Source organism: Symphodus melops (assembly GCF_947650265.1).
Source record: "Symphodus melops genome assembly, chromosome: 18".
In the NCBI taxonomy this organism is placed as follows: domain Eukaryota; kingdom Metazoa; phylum Chordata; class Actinopteri; order Labriformes; family Labridae; genus Symphodus; species Symphodus melops.
In genome coordinates, this window is record NC_136708.1 from 18,275,853 (window position 1) to 18,292,088 (window position 16,236).

General features: G+C 42.9%; 1 protein-coding gene across 1 annotated transcript in view; it reads left to right on the forward strand.

Moving 5' to 3' along the window:
- Positions 1 to 10,295: 10,295 nt before the first annotated feature.
- Positions 10,296 to 16,236, forward strand: part of LOC306839310 (dolichyl-diphosphooligosaccharide--protein glycosyltransferase subunit STT3B) — a 78,995-nt gene continuing 73,054 nt past the window's right edge. Inside the window, exon 1 of the mRNA XM_079367926.1 lies at positions 10,296 to 10,829. Coding sequence (XP_079224052.1) covers positions 10,549 to 10,829 — 281 coding nt within the window. The 5' untranslated portion in view covers positions 10,296 to 10,548. The remainder of the gene's footprint in view (positions 10,830 to 16,236) is intronic.

Here is a 16,236-nt window from a genome sequence, read left to right on the forward strand (position 1 = left end):
AGTTATTTTGTTCATTATGGATGGAAACAGTTCTTCGCAGGATTCGGATACAATGGATTGATTGACATGGGAGAGGGGGGGGAAAGACGGCATTGTTCCATTTTGTTTAGCAGGGTGTGACAACTGTAAATTAATTCCATGTGAATGATGTAGGTCGCACAGTCAGTAAAGAATAATCCTGTTATTCTTAATCCTGTCTGCATGCCAGTTTAACTCGCAAATGGATTCCGTCAACTTTGAATTTAGGAATTGTTGTCACGACAAAGAGAACAAATACATCATATGATGTGATTTGTCTTCTTTTTTTTTACCCGTTGGGCTTTAATGTAGTCAGATTTTCTGTCATTTCTGTCAAGTCATTTAGCTCGTTTTTTCCCCATTGCTTTCGACGTTCTTGCACAAAAATCCGCATTAAAGCTCAAAAATAGTTAAAAATAGAAACCCAGAAAAGGTCAAACACAAAGGTTGTAAAAAGTAGTGGAGTTTAGCATTACAAAAACAAAATGATGCAGTAGTTGATGATTATTCATTTGCTTGTTCGTTATGTTCACTTTCTCAGTGTGAGTTTAAATTAGGGCAACATAAAAGGTTGTGAGCGCCACTTTCCTTCATTGCCAGCAAACAGAGCTGCAGAATCTTGGCCACCATGTGCCAATAACCTGCATTTTATGTTTCAACCAGTAGAGGGCGTAATGGTTCTACTTGACACTGCCTACAAAGCCCTCACTTGTGCCCTCTGGAAGCAGCCTGGTTTCAGTGCTGAAGTGCCGCATCCAATGAGAGCTGGCGTTTGTGCTTTGAGGGTTAAAAAAAAAAACAACCCGAACTGCGCTGTGAAAATGAAGGGTCTGAGCTCAAGATGTGACAGTACTGAGTCACACTAACCAGTCACCACACACTGGAGTCATGTTGTATCCTGGTGGGACCTAATTGCATTTAAACAGCTGCTGTTGGCAAGCATAACTTAACATTTTTCTCCAAGTGATTCCTTCACTCGGCTGCGTCTCTCCCTCTTCTCTCTCCTCACAGCACTTTCCATCACTCGCCTGTCACTGTGCATCACAAAGTGTAGGCTCAAGACAAGTGTGCAGCACTCTCTGTGTGCCGGTGAAACTCCTGCATGTATTCAGCCATGATACATTCTAACCCGATCAACCCTTGGAGTGGGAGGCAGCAGCATGCGGAGCGTCTCGCCAACTCATCATTGCTTACCCATATATGTATATACACATACAGAAGACACACTCACTCAACCCTGAGGTGGTCATAATAATCCAGAAGGAGACAGTCTCCTGCCAAAGTCACTTGTCATTCTCGCATGCTGGTTGCCATGGTAATGCCTCATTCACCAATCAAGGTCTCTGGAAGTGTGTTGGTTGGTTTGTGAGAGCTTTAAACAACATTTTAAGCTCCACTTAAGAAGTGACTTACTGAAGGCTTTGATTTCATCTCCCCCTCCAGGTCAACTCAGGACTTAGGCCACTCCCCTCCAGGGACGTAACAAGAGGTGGCTCTGAACTGACATTGGTCACTCTGAAAGCTAATAGGCTGCCCCAAAGGTCACCTCGTCATTCTTAGAATACGATTGTTTTCTTCTTTTGGGGGGGTTTCTTTTCTGCAGTTTGAATTTTAAAAAATAAGCATGAGGGATTTGCATGTTGCTACACATGTATTCAAGCCCCACTAATGATTTACCATGTGTCTTTGTCATCTTGGTTTGATTGACTGATTGACTTTCAGTGGTCCATTGCCTTGTTGCTTGAAATTGTTGCTGCTGCTTCTGGTCTGGAGGACTCTGCTGGTTAAAGGAAGTTGTACTTGTCACTGTTTGACATATAATGCCAAAGTGCTTGTTCAAGATGGGCGTGTGCTGGGTCTCTGTGAAAAATGACTGATGTAAACAGAAATGGTGAAAAAAATAAAACAATGCCCCGGTTTGGCCACCTCGGTCGAAGAAAAGAAAAAAAAGTGCGATACTCACTTTGTGTCCTTCTCATCTGTTAACTCATCCCATTTGTCCTCTTTCATAGACTCATAAGATTTAGACGTTATCTTTCACATATCACAAAGCAACACTTGAGATGTGTAGCCGTGCTATTGGCAGCATTAGTGGCAGCAGTGGGAGCCACATTCTTGAGGAAACTTTAAGGCCCTGAGCCACAATTGGATGCAGCAATTGTCCAGGGGATGATATGCCTGTTAAGATAAGAGCAGCAGGCCGCCAAGGCCCGGAGATGGAGAGAGGAGTGTGCTGGTGCATTAGGAGCCATTACCCCTGCTGTCCCCTCGCACATTTCTGTCTGATGGCTCTGGACTTGATAGTGCAGATATTGCTCAAATTCCTAATGCCTGAATCAGCTAGCAGCCTTTTGTGTGCTTTAAAAGAAGAAGAAGAAGAAAAAAAAACGCTTTTCAAGGACAAACACGGCTGTGTCACAAATGGAACAATGTTTGATCTGAAGGTGTTTGTCGGGGGGAAAGTGTTTTTGCTTACATTTAACAACACCACTGCAGATGTGTTTCCCCTCCAACCAAAGAAGGAATGATTTCATCAATAGAGCCAACAAGGGCAATGTCATTCTGCTTATTTCCCTGCATCAATCATCCTCTTGTTGTACATACTGTATGTAGGGTGTGATGATGATTCGGGACTAATTTGGCTCCGTATATCCTTTAATCTGTGCTCCACATTAATTTGTCTGTTTAGAAATAATGTACTGATTGCTTCGCTGTGCCAGTTAATGTCGCACGAGAGACCGCAGCGAGCCTGACATGGTGACGTTAATCTCTGCAGTTAAAACCTGCTTTGAAATGTAGAAACGTTTTCCTCACAGGTCAACCAAAGTCAATGCAGGACATGAGAGAAAATACCCTTCATTTACTATTATCAGTAAATGCTGAATGTGGAATGACTGGGAATGTGAGAGTATGACAAGATGGTGATAATTGTAACCCATCACTTGTATGAAAGTATCACTACACTGCTGCAAATTGCACTTATTCGAAGAGAAAGGATTCAAGCACTGCAGACATTTGGACTTGGAGGAAATCACAGCTGTATTCATAACGTTATTACTGTCTGCATTCCATTCAGATGAGCCAGATCTCTGGTTCTAAAGCTAAAGAGATTTTTTTAAGATACTGATTAGAGCTCTGAAGAACAGCCTCCGACGTAGTGCTTTGCCTCTGTGCCCTTCCTTTCAGCTACTGTGTGTCCAATCGGACTCAAAACTGATCATTTGCAGTCACTGACATCGTCTCCTCCATATCTTTGCTTGTGTTGCACTAACGCTCTGATGTGCATTGCTGTGGATAAGAATGTCTGCATACGTGAATTATAGATTGTTGACTCCTGGTTTTTGGTGACACGTCTTACTGTCACATCTCAAAATGTTTACTGTTGTAACCTCTTGTGTTTTTTTGTTTCTTAAAGGAACATATTCTCATATTTATACCAAGGTCACGTCCTTCCATAGAAAGTTATTAAACTGTTGCATGTTGTTAGCTTCAAAAGGCTTTATGAGCCATAAAGCTAACTGCTGTGAAATTTTAAGATGAGGCTCCAAGCTAACTGACTTGCTTTTAGGGCCTGCCTTTAGTTTTAATGCCATTTTACCGTCTCGTGCCTTTGGTTCCTTATTAGATGAACAGATATGGGAATAATGTTTCTGCTTCATTCTCTCAAGGAAAGATAACAATTCTATTTCCCATTATGTCAGACCTTTTAAGATGTCATTTAGAGTTCAACTTCTTCTGTCTGCCTTTTTTGTGTTAAATAAAATCATTGTCTCATTACATATCGATTACAAAAGGAAAAACATTTTTGTTTTTATGATGTGTGATTATGTCTGTTGTTTCTTACCAACAGGGACTTTGTCTGTAATGACATCACCGGCTCTAAACAGGCTACAGAGTGCTGGCGGTGTCTCTCTCTCCTCCACCCTGTCTCGCTTCTCATTGCCCCCCCCCCCCCCCCCCTCTCTCTGCTCCCTATTTCATCCCATCCAACTATGTTTAACTTTATTTCAGAGGCGTGAATTTTGCTCTGTCAGATGACCGATCGAGGGCAACCAGGAGGAGAATCGATTGGAAATGGTCTGAGCACAGCGATGTGCAGTCCTGAACGAGGGGCCACTTGGTATTGAACCATCTGAGCGCTGTTTGGTCTGAGAGAAAGAGAAGAGGAGACCTTTTAATTTAATGTGTTTGCCCATTATACAAAAGTCCATTAAAACAAGTCTGTCCATTGAACAAAAACTACATTTGAGATGGATGGAGGTAAACACAGTGAGAACATGTCTTTGAATACAAAGATCCATCTTTATAGGAAAAGTTAGTGTTTTTCATTCATGTCTGACCTCGTTATAAACTTCCGAAGAACACGACTGACGTGCTTTTTGACCGCAGAATTGAGTTGTCTTGTCCTTTTTGGTTTTTTGAGTGCTGCTGCAGTAATTTCACCTCAGAGGTTTCACTGCTGTCATTGAAGCAACGCCACATAAATCTGTTGTCTCGCGAATCGAGACCATGTCGGCCACTCAGGAAAGTGAAAGAGGGGGGGTCATTTGTCAAACAGAGGTTGCTGGGAAATTGGGTGGCATACTTCAATTGTCAACAAGTGAGTCATGTTTTTTTCTCTCCTGCAGGGATAATGTCAAACCAAGTTCAACTGTTTACGACGTAGGACTGCATTTCTCATATCTGAATGGCAGGGGCCCCCCCTCCAAAGACACCATGCAGAGGATGCTCAAACTATGCCAGAGCAGGGGAAATGTTGATAAGGCTGCTGTTATTCTGAGGAGGGAGGAATGCCAACTTTTCAGAGTCTGACATTCTGCCTGCAGACAGTTGATATCTCTGTTGAGCTCAGGTTGGTAGCCCACTCCTACTTATCCCCCCTCCCCCCTCCCCCCTCCCCCATCACTCTCTCATCGAAACTTTTTTTGAATAAAACTTTTTTTATGCAACATGCTGATAGGATTCGGAGCATCGCTGCAAGCGTTGTCAGTGTCGACAGGTCACAATCAATCTTGATGACTGTGGGGAACTGTGGATGTTACATGCAATCTTCTATGGCGGTAAGTTTTTAAGAGCGGTGCAGAGAAATAAGACGAGCTAAAAGTGAATGCAAAACGATTTATTTCTTAAGTTGTACGATTGTGTAATTATTGCATCATTTCATGGGGTAATTACTGTGATTGGAGCCTTGCTGAAACAATTAAGACTAATGTTTTCGTGATTGTGTTATTGTTTGAAATAATTTATCAGGATAACATAAAATGCAAAGATCTGACTTTTACCAAATGGTAATATATTGTCATTTTTCATTTAAAAAGATTCTTTCTTCGACAAGATTGTTGTGTTGATTGCTTTGTTCCCGTCTTGGAGACGCTTAAAGGATTATTTCAGTCAAATAAAAAGTGAAAAGACATTTACAATCCAAACTGTCACTGTCTCTGCAGCTGGCAGCCTCTTGGTGAGACATAACTTTTTATATGCTTTGGAAAATGACAGATGAATGCAATGAATGCAAAAGCATCCAGAGGCTGATGCAACTTTATAAATTGAGCCAAAGCTCTCCGATCTGCCGGATGATAAAGCACGCTGTATTCTGTTACAAAATAGAGGAACTTTGTGTGCTCTTTCATTTCTTATCACAACAAGCAGAAGAGCCTGAGTTCACTTTAGAATGGTGTGTGTATGAATAGCTAAGTGCTGCAGTGCCGTACATAATCAGCCGTGGCGTCATCAAGATTACCCGTCCTATCAGAAAAGGTGAAAGTCTCGTGACAGCCCATCTTTCATCTAAGTCAAGATGAAGATGTTGTGCAGTGGGCGGAGTATTCGGCACACCGTGTTGCCTGGGACTGAGTGGGTCATGTTCACATCTGGTAGATTTAACTGCCTCTCTGTGCCTCATTGACTGCTGAAGAAATGAGGCATGCTCGGAGTGAAATGGGGTGTCACTGATGAGGGCACCCTGGTAGCCCCTCGCACTCTGTGAAAGGCCCCACATCCTAGTAGAAGTCACCGGAGGTCATTACTCATATTTGTGTGTTAGTTTGTCTTGACTCATCACTAAGACTGTTTGTCACGGGGAAACAGCTTGACACCTGAATACATTTCCAGGTTGAACGAGCAACTCTTCATACGACACATAACATTTGACCTTGGGTTGATAATTATGATGCTATACAGCTTCGGGAAAACTGACTCTTGCGCTCTGTTGGCGTCAGTAGGTAAATAACTTCTTAACAACAGTTCACCTCAATGGGATGCTAAGTGGTTTTCTTTAAGTGCACTCATTCCTGTCAATGATTGTGGTGCAGATGGGTGTGCACAGTGGCAATCCCCAGGCACAAGCTAATCATTGTTGTTCACTGGATCTCACAGACATGCTCCTTGGAGTCTTCCTAGCCTTCATGATGTGCACAACATCCTGTTTTAACATGCTTTGTGATCGGAAATACAGAACGAATTGTCTGTTGGTTTTTATATTAAAAGGATTCTCTGGGATTCTGTCTCAGCCAGTGAGTCCCAGTCTCCCCACCCACCCTCCTACTTGTATCTGAGAAAAAGCGGAGCCCACCCATGCAAAAAATAGGGATACATTGCTTTCAAAGATTTACATAAAATGTAAACAGTTTTCAATAAATCACACCACAACATCCCTATGCATTTGTTTTTACCAAAAAATACTCTTGTCTAAGTTTCCCAGTTATGTTCTAACAAGAGTTTATCAAAATCTGATATCCAAATTTTGATAACCTCAGAGCAGAGAAAGCCTCACACCCCCCTAGAGGGGTCCGGAGTGTTTCCATTTCCTCAGTGGTACCTAGGTTGGAAACAAATGATCAAAGCAATATCTCATAAGAGGGAGTGATATTAAACGGACTATTAGCACCACTGAGATTGGGTACTGAAAAGATAGTCACAGTTGTGAAAACCTCAAGTGTGATATTCTGTGTGATAACCGTTTTTCCCGCGTTTTACATCTTTTGTCTTATATCGATTAAAACAGGCAAACATTTTTGGTTCTACAAGCAGAACAACAATCAGACAAATGGGATTATAATTGTTCTGGCTTCACCATCACAGCTAGCTCAAAAACTTGGCTGAGACTCGACTCTTGTCATTCTACACCCTTGCCACTTTGGTAGACACGTTTTCTTTGTAATATGTACATGTCTTTGTGTGGACCAATGTGTCATACGACTAGTGAAATAAGAGTCTGTTGTGTGATTCTAAGTTACTAGTTACATCAATGAATACCAACACTATCTGCTGTGTTACTATGTATTGTTTATACTGTATCATTATATCTGTATTCAGAACCCCTTGGCGTAGGCAGAGTATACTACAGTATTTAAATCAGATGGAGTCAGTATGACAATGTATTACTCTCTCTTCTCATTTTTGTGCTCACAAGTCCCTGTGCTGTTTGGTTGGAAGTAATTATTCGAGAAAAGCCAAGACACAACGACAGAATATTTGTTTTTAACTGGATTGAAGACTCTGCACAGGTGTGGGCGTGTTGGACTCTGTTTTTTTTTTCTCTTGGTGATGGATTGGCAATCAATCTAGTGTTTTTTCTTCCTTCCACCCACCACAATGCTGAGAAAGACTCCAACCCATTCTAACCACCCTCAATAGTACAAAGTGGGTATAGATAAAACATGGATCTATAATCCTCATTTGTGATCCCGCCCCCTGTTGCCGGTGCACAAAGTCTCCTCTGAGATGTGTTCCACGTTGTCAGGGATCTGGGAACATGTTGTGCCCTGTTTCTCAGAGATCCTTCAAACGGCATCCATGTGTCTTTCACAGAAAAAAAAAAAAGGGTTTCCTTTCCCGCTGTGCACTTCATCATCGTCTGCTTTAAACTGTGGTTTAATCAGGGACAGCATGTTCAAAAAGGAGTCTTCGCTTTGTCCCACATGCTTACATAACACCGTGCACAATTATTGAGAGATTTGAGATGATTATGCATCTTGAGACAAATTGCTGAATTGAGTCAATACAAGATAATACCCTATCTGGTTGTAGATTGGAGGATTCTGTGGATGTACCATTTTCAGTGCGATCAGCCGTGACAAAAAATGTCAAAATGATGATTGTAATCATCTTGACCAGCTGTGCCTTCTCTCTCTCTCTCTCTCTCTCTCGCTCCCTGTCTAACACCCTCACACAGTCAGAGCAAAGAGTGGAGACAAAGAGAAAGGTGCAAAGAGTGTTTCATGTCAGGCATCTTAAGCCTTTTTAGCACGACTGGCCTTTGGCAAAGTAAAGACATGAAGACGCCCAAGAATGCCAAGCATTAACTCAGCGGAGTTTGAAAAAACAAAACAGAAAAGACAAAGCAAACACAAACATTTGAGTATGCCTCCTGCGACGGAGGAAAGCAAAGCTGCCTTGCCTGGCAACAGCCCTCCTTTTGGCTGCTTTTCATCTGGGCTTGGCCTTTTGACAATAGATGCGATTGAAGCAATCTTCACAGCCTGCATTTCTATTTGTCTGAAAGGTCATCCATTCAGAATTTGAAGGTAGAAGGGGGAAAGGTTGAAGGGGTAGAGTGCTCATCTGGGCATAAGCAGGCGTTGATGAATGGCCGAGGATCTGGTGTGCATAGGCTTGTGTAGACTACATGAAGATGTATTTATGTCAGCGTGCATGTGTGTGGCACTCTGTGTGTTTTCATGCACTGAATCTTGAAAGTGCGTGTAAATCATTTTTGCCGCTGACTTTTGATTCCGTCTGTGATTGCTTCATGAACTCAAAACTCTTATCCATTCCTGCCACTCCACACACTCTCCATGATGACCCTCATCATTTTTCATAATCCAATTTTTTTGTACTTCCCTTTCTGATCAGCCTTTTATCTCCCCATCTCTCCAATGCCTCAGTCTCATCTCCCTCTTATCTCCTCCTCGTCTACGCAGAAGATAGCCTCGATCCACAGATTCACTAAGCCGGCTCAAACTTCAGTCCAATTCTTCAACATGAATATTTTATTTACATTTTTTAAGTCATCATCGTCTTACGGGTGACAGGGTAGCTGTAAACACTGCTGATGAAAAGTAAGGAAGGGGAAATGGGGCCAATTTGAGAGGTTTTCAAACATTAAAATGAGATATTCTTGAATTGAAGTGTAGAGCTAAAAAATGATGTAATTAACAACTTGTTTGATTTTGAAAATGCATGCAGTATTTCTTAATCATACATCCAATAAGTATTTATGGCGTGAGTGTGCTGCATCTTTAAACATTCCCATAAATTACCTAAAGCATTTGGCATTGAAATAAACTGCAGTACATAAACACTATATAATTTATAATTGCATTTTAGAGGTCAGTAATTTGTTTCAATTGCAGCATATTGAATAAAAGGCTCCTTTGACTGTACCATGATTCAGGACTAACCTCAGTATTATAGCTAGTGTGCAATGGATCCAGATAAAGCAACAATATCTGCAACAATGTCGAGGGGAAATGTAGAAAAACAACTTATTTTTCTGCCAACTCACAGTGAAGGAAAGTTGTCTCTATTGATGACATTTCACAGAATAGGACTGTTGCTCTTTTGTTTTCCTTCTATGAGAGTGAATCATCTTAAATAAATCAATAACGCTTCCTGCCTCTGTCTTGTGGTTATGTGAAACAGTGCAGGCACAAAAAAAAAAAAAGAATGTACACAATCAATCAAAAAACTTGAGCATTTATTTGATGTGTTTTAAAAAAAAGGTGTCTCAGTCCAATATAGGCTTTCAAAGCTTCAGGGGAAAGTTGTGAAAGTACATCCTGAGTTTAAGAGAATGATGAATGCTGTGTTTTTGTCATTGCTGGGGGACATAATAATGATGAGACACATCAATCTCTATTACTACCAAACCCAGTCCAGAACATCCAAGGGCAACAGAAATATTGCACTCACGGAGAACATTTATCTTCACACACCTGCCTATAGCCTTTAGCTGTGAGGAAACATCCTATGCATTTACGTTGACTGTAAATTATCTTCTTTTTCTTATTCTCCATAAAAAAAAGACAAATTCAACTCAGTAATTTTGAGCCAAGAAAAAAGGGATTGTATTTATAGTGAGCTCGTGCTCATGACTCAATTTAATATATAACAGGGGATAATCCTTATTTCAATCAGAAGCAGCAATACATTACTGAGTTTCTATTGGTGGACTAATCTGACTGTCTAGCCAGGGTTGCATTCTGATTGGCTAAAAGACATGCAACCCCGCTTTCTCGTACCTGTCGATCTGTGAGAGGACGACATGGCTTTCCAACGCCCCGCCCTCTTAATAAACCCCGCCCCCTTTCCACCGGCGTACAATCGGCAGGCGGTGTGACTGGCGCATGAGTGTGCGTTTCGGGATGTAACGATTCTCACCCGGAGTACCAATACTGCATTTAAAGGAAAAATCATAACTGGGGGACTCACAAGAGAGATAAGAGCTTAACTAAGGGAGTTTACGACAAAGCACGGAGTGGAGGGAGATACAGGAGTGTGTGGCAGGAGGGACCGACACCGCGCGCAGAAATGGCGGAGCACCACACTGCCAGCGACGGCAAGCAGCACAAAGCGTCCACCAACGCCGGGGGCTCGGTGCACGGGAACAGCAGACCCGGAGCCGCAGCCGGTGGAGGAGGAGGAGGAGGAGGAGGGGGGAAAGGAGGCCTGTCTGGCGGGCTGACACAGCCGGCAGGGTGGCAGTCTTTACTCTCCTTTAGCATTCTTTTTCTGGCCTGTCTGGCAGGATTCAGCTCCAGACTTTTCGCGGTGATCCGGTTCGAGAGCATCATCCACGAGTTTGACCCATGGTAAGCTGTCTTTACATGTGTCAGTCCGGGAACACTTTCTTATAGTAGGAGTAATTGACAGAGTAAAGTGTTTTTTTCTTTTTTTTTTCGAAACTAACATGACTGAATTTGAATGTATTGTGTTTGCTTGTTTAAAGAAAGCTTTAACTACTTCTGATCTCCCCTCCCAGTCTCTTATAATGACCTAAGGCTGGATATGATATAGGGGACACGCACACTTTGAATATGATCTGAGCTTCTTCATGTTTGTCTCCAGGACCTTGACATTTAAATGAGATGATCCTGAGTGGCACGTCTGGTTTGACCACTCTCACATTGTGCAGATGTATGAGAAACAGTGATTCCGTCGCGTGCACGAGGAGGCTTCAGCTGCAGGTGCAACTTTTGTTGAGATTGGAGGAAAAACATGTGGGGAGATAACTGGGATGGAGACCTGCGTGGTCTCTCTCTGTGCTCTGCGTGTGTTTTAGCTCATTCAAAACCTATTTCGGACAGAGTGCTTGAAGTTGAGAAATGGTTGCATCTACGGGGGATTATCCTCGGCGTACGTCGATATGATTGATCGAGCCTTTGCTACTGCTGGGATTGTTTCTTTTTTTTTTTTTTTTTACATAACTTCAAAGTTAGTTGAAAACCCTGCCAGGTATTTCCCACGCAAATTACAGCCGCTGCTCATCACATCAGTAACCTGCTTTAACCCGGAAGCCAGCTGATCCCTTTTTGTCTGTCTGCCATCACAATGCAGGATTATTCCGCCTTGTAACAGTGTCACATGGGGCCCACAAGTGTCTGTCAGCCTGCCTGCTTGAAAAGCACATGCACAGTCATCCCCCCCTCGCTGCTCTCATGCACTCTCTCCGTGTGAGACGTGCACGACTGATGCATTCATTTATTAATTTTCAAGGACAGGTGCTCCATCTTGCTCAGGGTGACACTGGCCTCTTCAATTATGTTGATAACTTGATTGTGTTTTATAGCCTACATGGGCCAAGGCTTATGTCTTTCAGGGGTCCCACACGGTTCAGGAGAGCTTGATCCTGCCACGAGACGGGGAACTTGCACCGGCCCCCTCCTGTCACACACTCATTAGACCCCGCAATTTTCTTTCAACATTTTTTTTCTCCTACGGCTTTGATCCGATTATAAGTTCCCTGGGTGGTCATCCAGCCGGTACACAGAAGCCTTTCACAGTGGAAGTGGGAGCAGTTCTCTGTCAGTCAGTCTGAGGCAATAAAGCTGCATCAGTTTCAGAGTTAGAACTGCACAATGCTTTGGCCCCTTGGTACAGAAAATAGACGCCCTTTGATTTTCCAAGGTTTGAAAGCCCTTCTAGCTATGTGTAGTCTACCTCTGTTGTTCTCTTTAACTCAGAGAACAGAACAAAACTTGGATGAGACTTAATATTGCAGGCTGATATGAGCCAAATGGTGGATTAGGCTTAGTGTATGGTTTTAAAGAAGACATATTACGTCAATGTTTTCACCTTTTCAAACAGCCCCCCTGCGGTTGTAATGAAACATCTATACTGTGCTTTGCTTTGGTCAAAATATAAAAAGAATCAAGCACCAGGGGACGTTTGTGACCTTGTATAGACCAGCTCTCCCTGAACGCTCCATTTAGGTGTGTGTCTCTTTAAATGCAATGACCCCCCCCCCCCCCCCCCCCGAGTTTAACTGGTTGACGTCAATCTTTCACAAGCGAGAAAAAAAATGGCAGGGCTGGTGTCCATGCCCGGAGATACCAGGAGAGGGGAGGGGTTGTTTTTTTTGTTTTTTTTGAAATGGATCTTTTTTTCTCAGTGTTGTAAGACTCATGCAGACCACAAACAAAGGAATGGATGGGTTTATTTCATATGTTCTGGGTTGGTAGACACTCGGGTTACCCAAATAAACATTCAAAAGCACTGCCAAAGTGTTTTTTTTTTTCTTCGTTTTTTTTTCCACAATATGTCCCCTTTAAAACGGCTTAAACTACTCATTGTACATAGATTTGACATCTAATATCACAGAGTTACATCTGAAATGTATCTCACACATATGGTGCAACCCACTCCTCCCTCTGCATGTCTTGACCTCTTGTGTTTTCGCTGATCAGATCACTCTGAACCATTATCCTGCATGTATTCAATCGCTAACAGTCTGGGGAGTTCTGCAGCATGCATAGCAGCCATAACAGTCTGTAGAGTCTTTCTGTCTTAACACAGAAACGTGACCCTAGTAAGTATTGTGCCAAGCATACTAAATGGAACATTATTCAAAGATTTGTTCTAATATCTTGTCTTGACTGAGAGAAATGAAAACCGCCTGCATCACTCGTAAAGGCAGATTTTTTTTCTTTCAGCATTATGCTGCATTAGAGTGAATGATTTCTCACCTTTTTTTTTAATTTTAGTACTAAAGAGAGAAAGCGTTCTACAACTGCAGGCGTATCGGATGCTGATTGGAAGTGACCGTCCCCCCCCCCCTCCCAGACGCACATGATTAGTGCCATTTTCCTCTGAATGCTTGGATGCTGCTATTGATTTGTTCCTCTGCGCAGAGCTTCAAATTATTTGCAGCTAACCATTACATTAAACAAGCCGGCAATTTGAAGAATCAAGATTGGATTTACAAGCTCTGAAATGTCAGGCTTATTCTGCAGTATGCAAGCAACGCCAGCTGAAATGATTTTGTAAGCGAGCCCCTGATATTACCCGCCTGTTATCTGCCTCTGCTCATTTTGCTTTACTAATATTTGTTGATTATTTTTAGAGCGGCATTCAAGTGAGTTTTTTTTGTTTTTTTTTGTTCCATCTCTCTCTCTTTTTTTCTTCTTCCCCTTTTCAGGAACATAATTAGTTTCAGAACTTGTGACCTGACTTAAAATTGAATTTCACAGCTTTAGCTGACTCCAGATTACAAGTTATACGTTTTTAATTGGTATGATTCGGTGGGTGCATTCTGCTAAGAGTCTTGTCATAATTGTCTCGTAAACTTCAGCCGTTGTGGCGGAAAGTTATTGACCCATCCTTTGAGCAACCGGCGTAACGCCGAGCTGCTTCTCGTGCTGAAGAGAACCATTTGTTCCCGCTTCCCTGCTTGACTTTCGTACACATATTCTGTCCAGTTCATCGAGTTCATGGACGGGGAACTCGACTGAAAGCTGTACGCTGAGGCCCATGCATGTGTGCGTGGAACTCTCCCTGGTAGCAGGCCAGTATTTTCCACCTTGGCTGTGTCAGGAGACGGAGCCAGAGGCATCTCTGTCAGGCAAATAATGAGCAGGATACTCGGCTATGGCAGCACAGACAGACACATTCACTCCCACACTTAAACTCTCCCTCTCTCTTCCTCTGCTCGACATCACAACCGCTGCTGCTTCGCATGACTGGAGCTTTGTTCAAGGTCTACGTGGATACCCGCAGTGTTTCACCTGGGATGTCAGGTTGTTTTTTTCTTTCTTTCTTCTATTCAGACAGTGTGTTTGGACTTTTGTGCTGAAATCGTCTTTTTTTTTTTTTTTTTTGATTGGACGAAAAAACAACACCTCAGTATTCTGTCCTGTTAGAAAGCACCGTTTCCGAGGTGCTGTTAGATAATCCGATTTTTTGAAAGTTTTGATCAGTGGCTTGAGCTCTGCACGATTCTCCTCCAGTGTTCAGATAGCTCGACGCAGCTTGTCTGCTGGTCCCTGAACTGCCTGAACGCAGCGACGTTACGAAGCCTGGACTACACCTCTGTGGCACTTGTTGTCGATATGTAGAATGTAGTTACTAATGTTCACAGAGTAGCAGAGAAAATCACTCCCATGATTCCCCACCAGCCTCAACATCGTTTTCATTGAGAGCCCTGTGGGACGCGTTTCCCTGCTGTGCGTTTAAAAACCCAAGTGCACACGTCCGCTGCAGCAGCAGTCTGAACAAACACACCAGTCAATAGTGTTTCAATCGACAGCTGATCAAGTCAAAAAAGATCCATATATTCAAAGTGTATATGTCATATTACGCCTAACTTGGTGAGCTTCTTAAAACGAGATCAATGCAAACAGGACTGTGAGGTTTGTTAGAGGGCCCGAGCACCTCTTGAACAAATATAGGCAGTCACCTGTGTAGATGCATTTATTAAGTGGGCACATACTGTAAAGTAGAACATGAAGAAAAAACAGCATCTTTGACTCTGTTTTGGCGTCCGGCCTTCTTCAGGAAGATTCTCCTCATCACTGCATTAAACAGCTTGGCTCGGTCCTCCTATTTGTTTCAAGCTGAAACAGCACGTCTGCTCCCTGCACAGTGATTTTTACCAACGCTTGCCACATGCAACATCCCTTTTTTTTTTTTTTTTTTTTGTTTCAGGTAAGCTCGCGTTCAGGTTAAGCTAGTAAGACTCAGATGTTCTGTCGCGTTTGTTTGCCATCTGCGTGCCGACTCAACTCAGCAGCGTCGCCAGGTTAGAAGAAGCTTTTCAGCCCAGGAGCCTTTGGAGAGGTGCCTAACGTGCTCTGAAACTATCAGAACACATCAGCTTATATCAGCTCTTTCTTTCAGCACCATTCTGCTTGCTGCTATATTTGAATGTGTTTCTCTTCGTGCACCCTTTACATTTGACGTGCAGTCGATTTAGATTTTTGTCATTATTTATTTTTTTTCACTCTGGAAATACGTATCAAAAAACTGTAAAAAAAAACAAAAAACACTTTCATCTTCTGCATCAGCATCCTTTTGGGGCCACGTGTGTCTTTTATTGGATTTGACAGCTGAAGAGAGAGAGTGGAAATGTTGAGAGGAGACGTGCAGAGAAGGGAGGAGGTGGGATTCAAACTCACGGCCACTGGGGGGGCGAGGACTCTGTACGGGAGGCGATGCTACCAGCGCCCCCATCGACATCCTTATTTGGGAGGGAACCCTAAGTGCTCTTACGCTACTGCAGAGTGAAAGGGACGAGCCGGTGACATCACTGCATGTAACACACAAAGACAACCGCCGAGTGCATTTGATGATCCTGATCAAAAAAAAAGGAGCCGTGTGATTAAACGCACGCTGCGTCAGTAGTTCCTGCAGAAGCTTTTGTTCCACCCTCCACTCTCTCAAACAACACTTTGATAGCAGTTAACACCTCAACAGAGGTTTTCTGACCCTCCTTTGATTATGTAGTCTTTGCTGCACAAAGTGCTGTGAATAAGGAAATCTCCCCCACAAGTGTTGTTGCCACATCGGCTTTTTTTTTTTTTGGGAAGCCAGCAGAAATGAGTACAGGTAGCTGTGTGTGTGTGTGTGTGTGTGTGTGTGTGCGCGTGTGTGTGTGTGTGTGTGTGTGTTCTTTTCTTTCCCTCGGCTTCTCTCCCTTTTCCACACAGAAACCACGTCTGTCTTAAAGTAGATAAGGCCATCCCGGGAGCGCCTGCTGCTGGCACGCCATTGTGGTAAAATGGA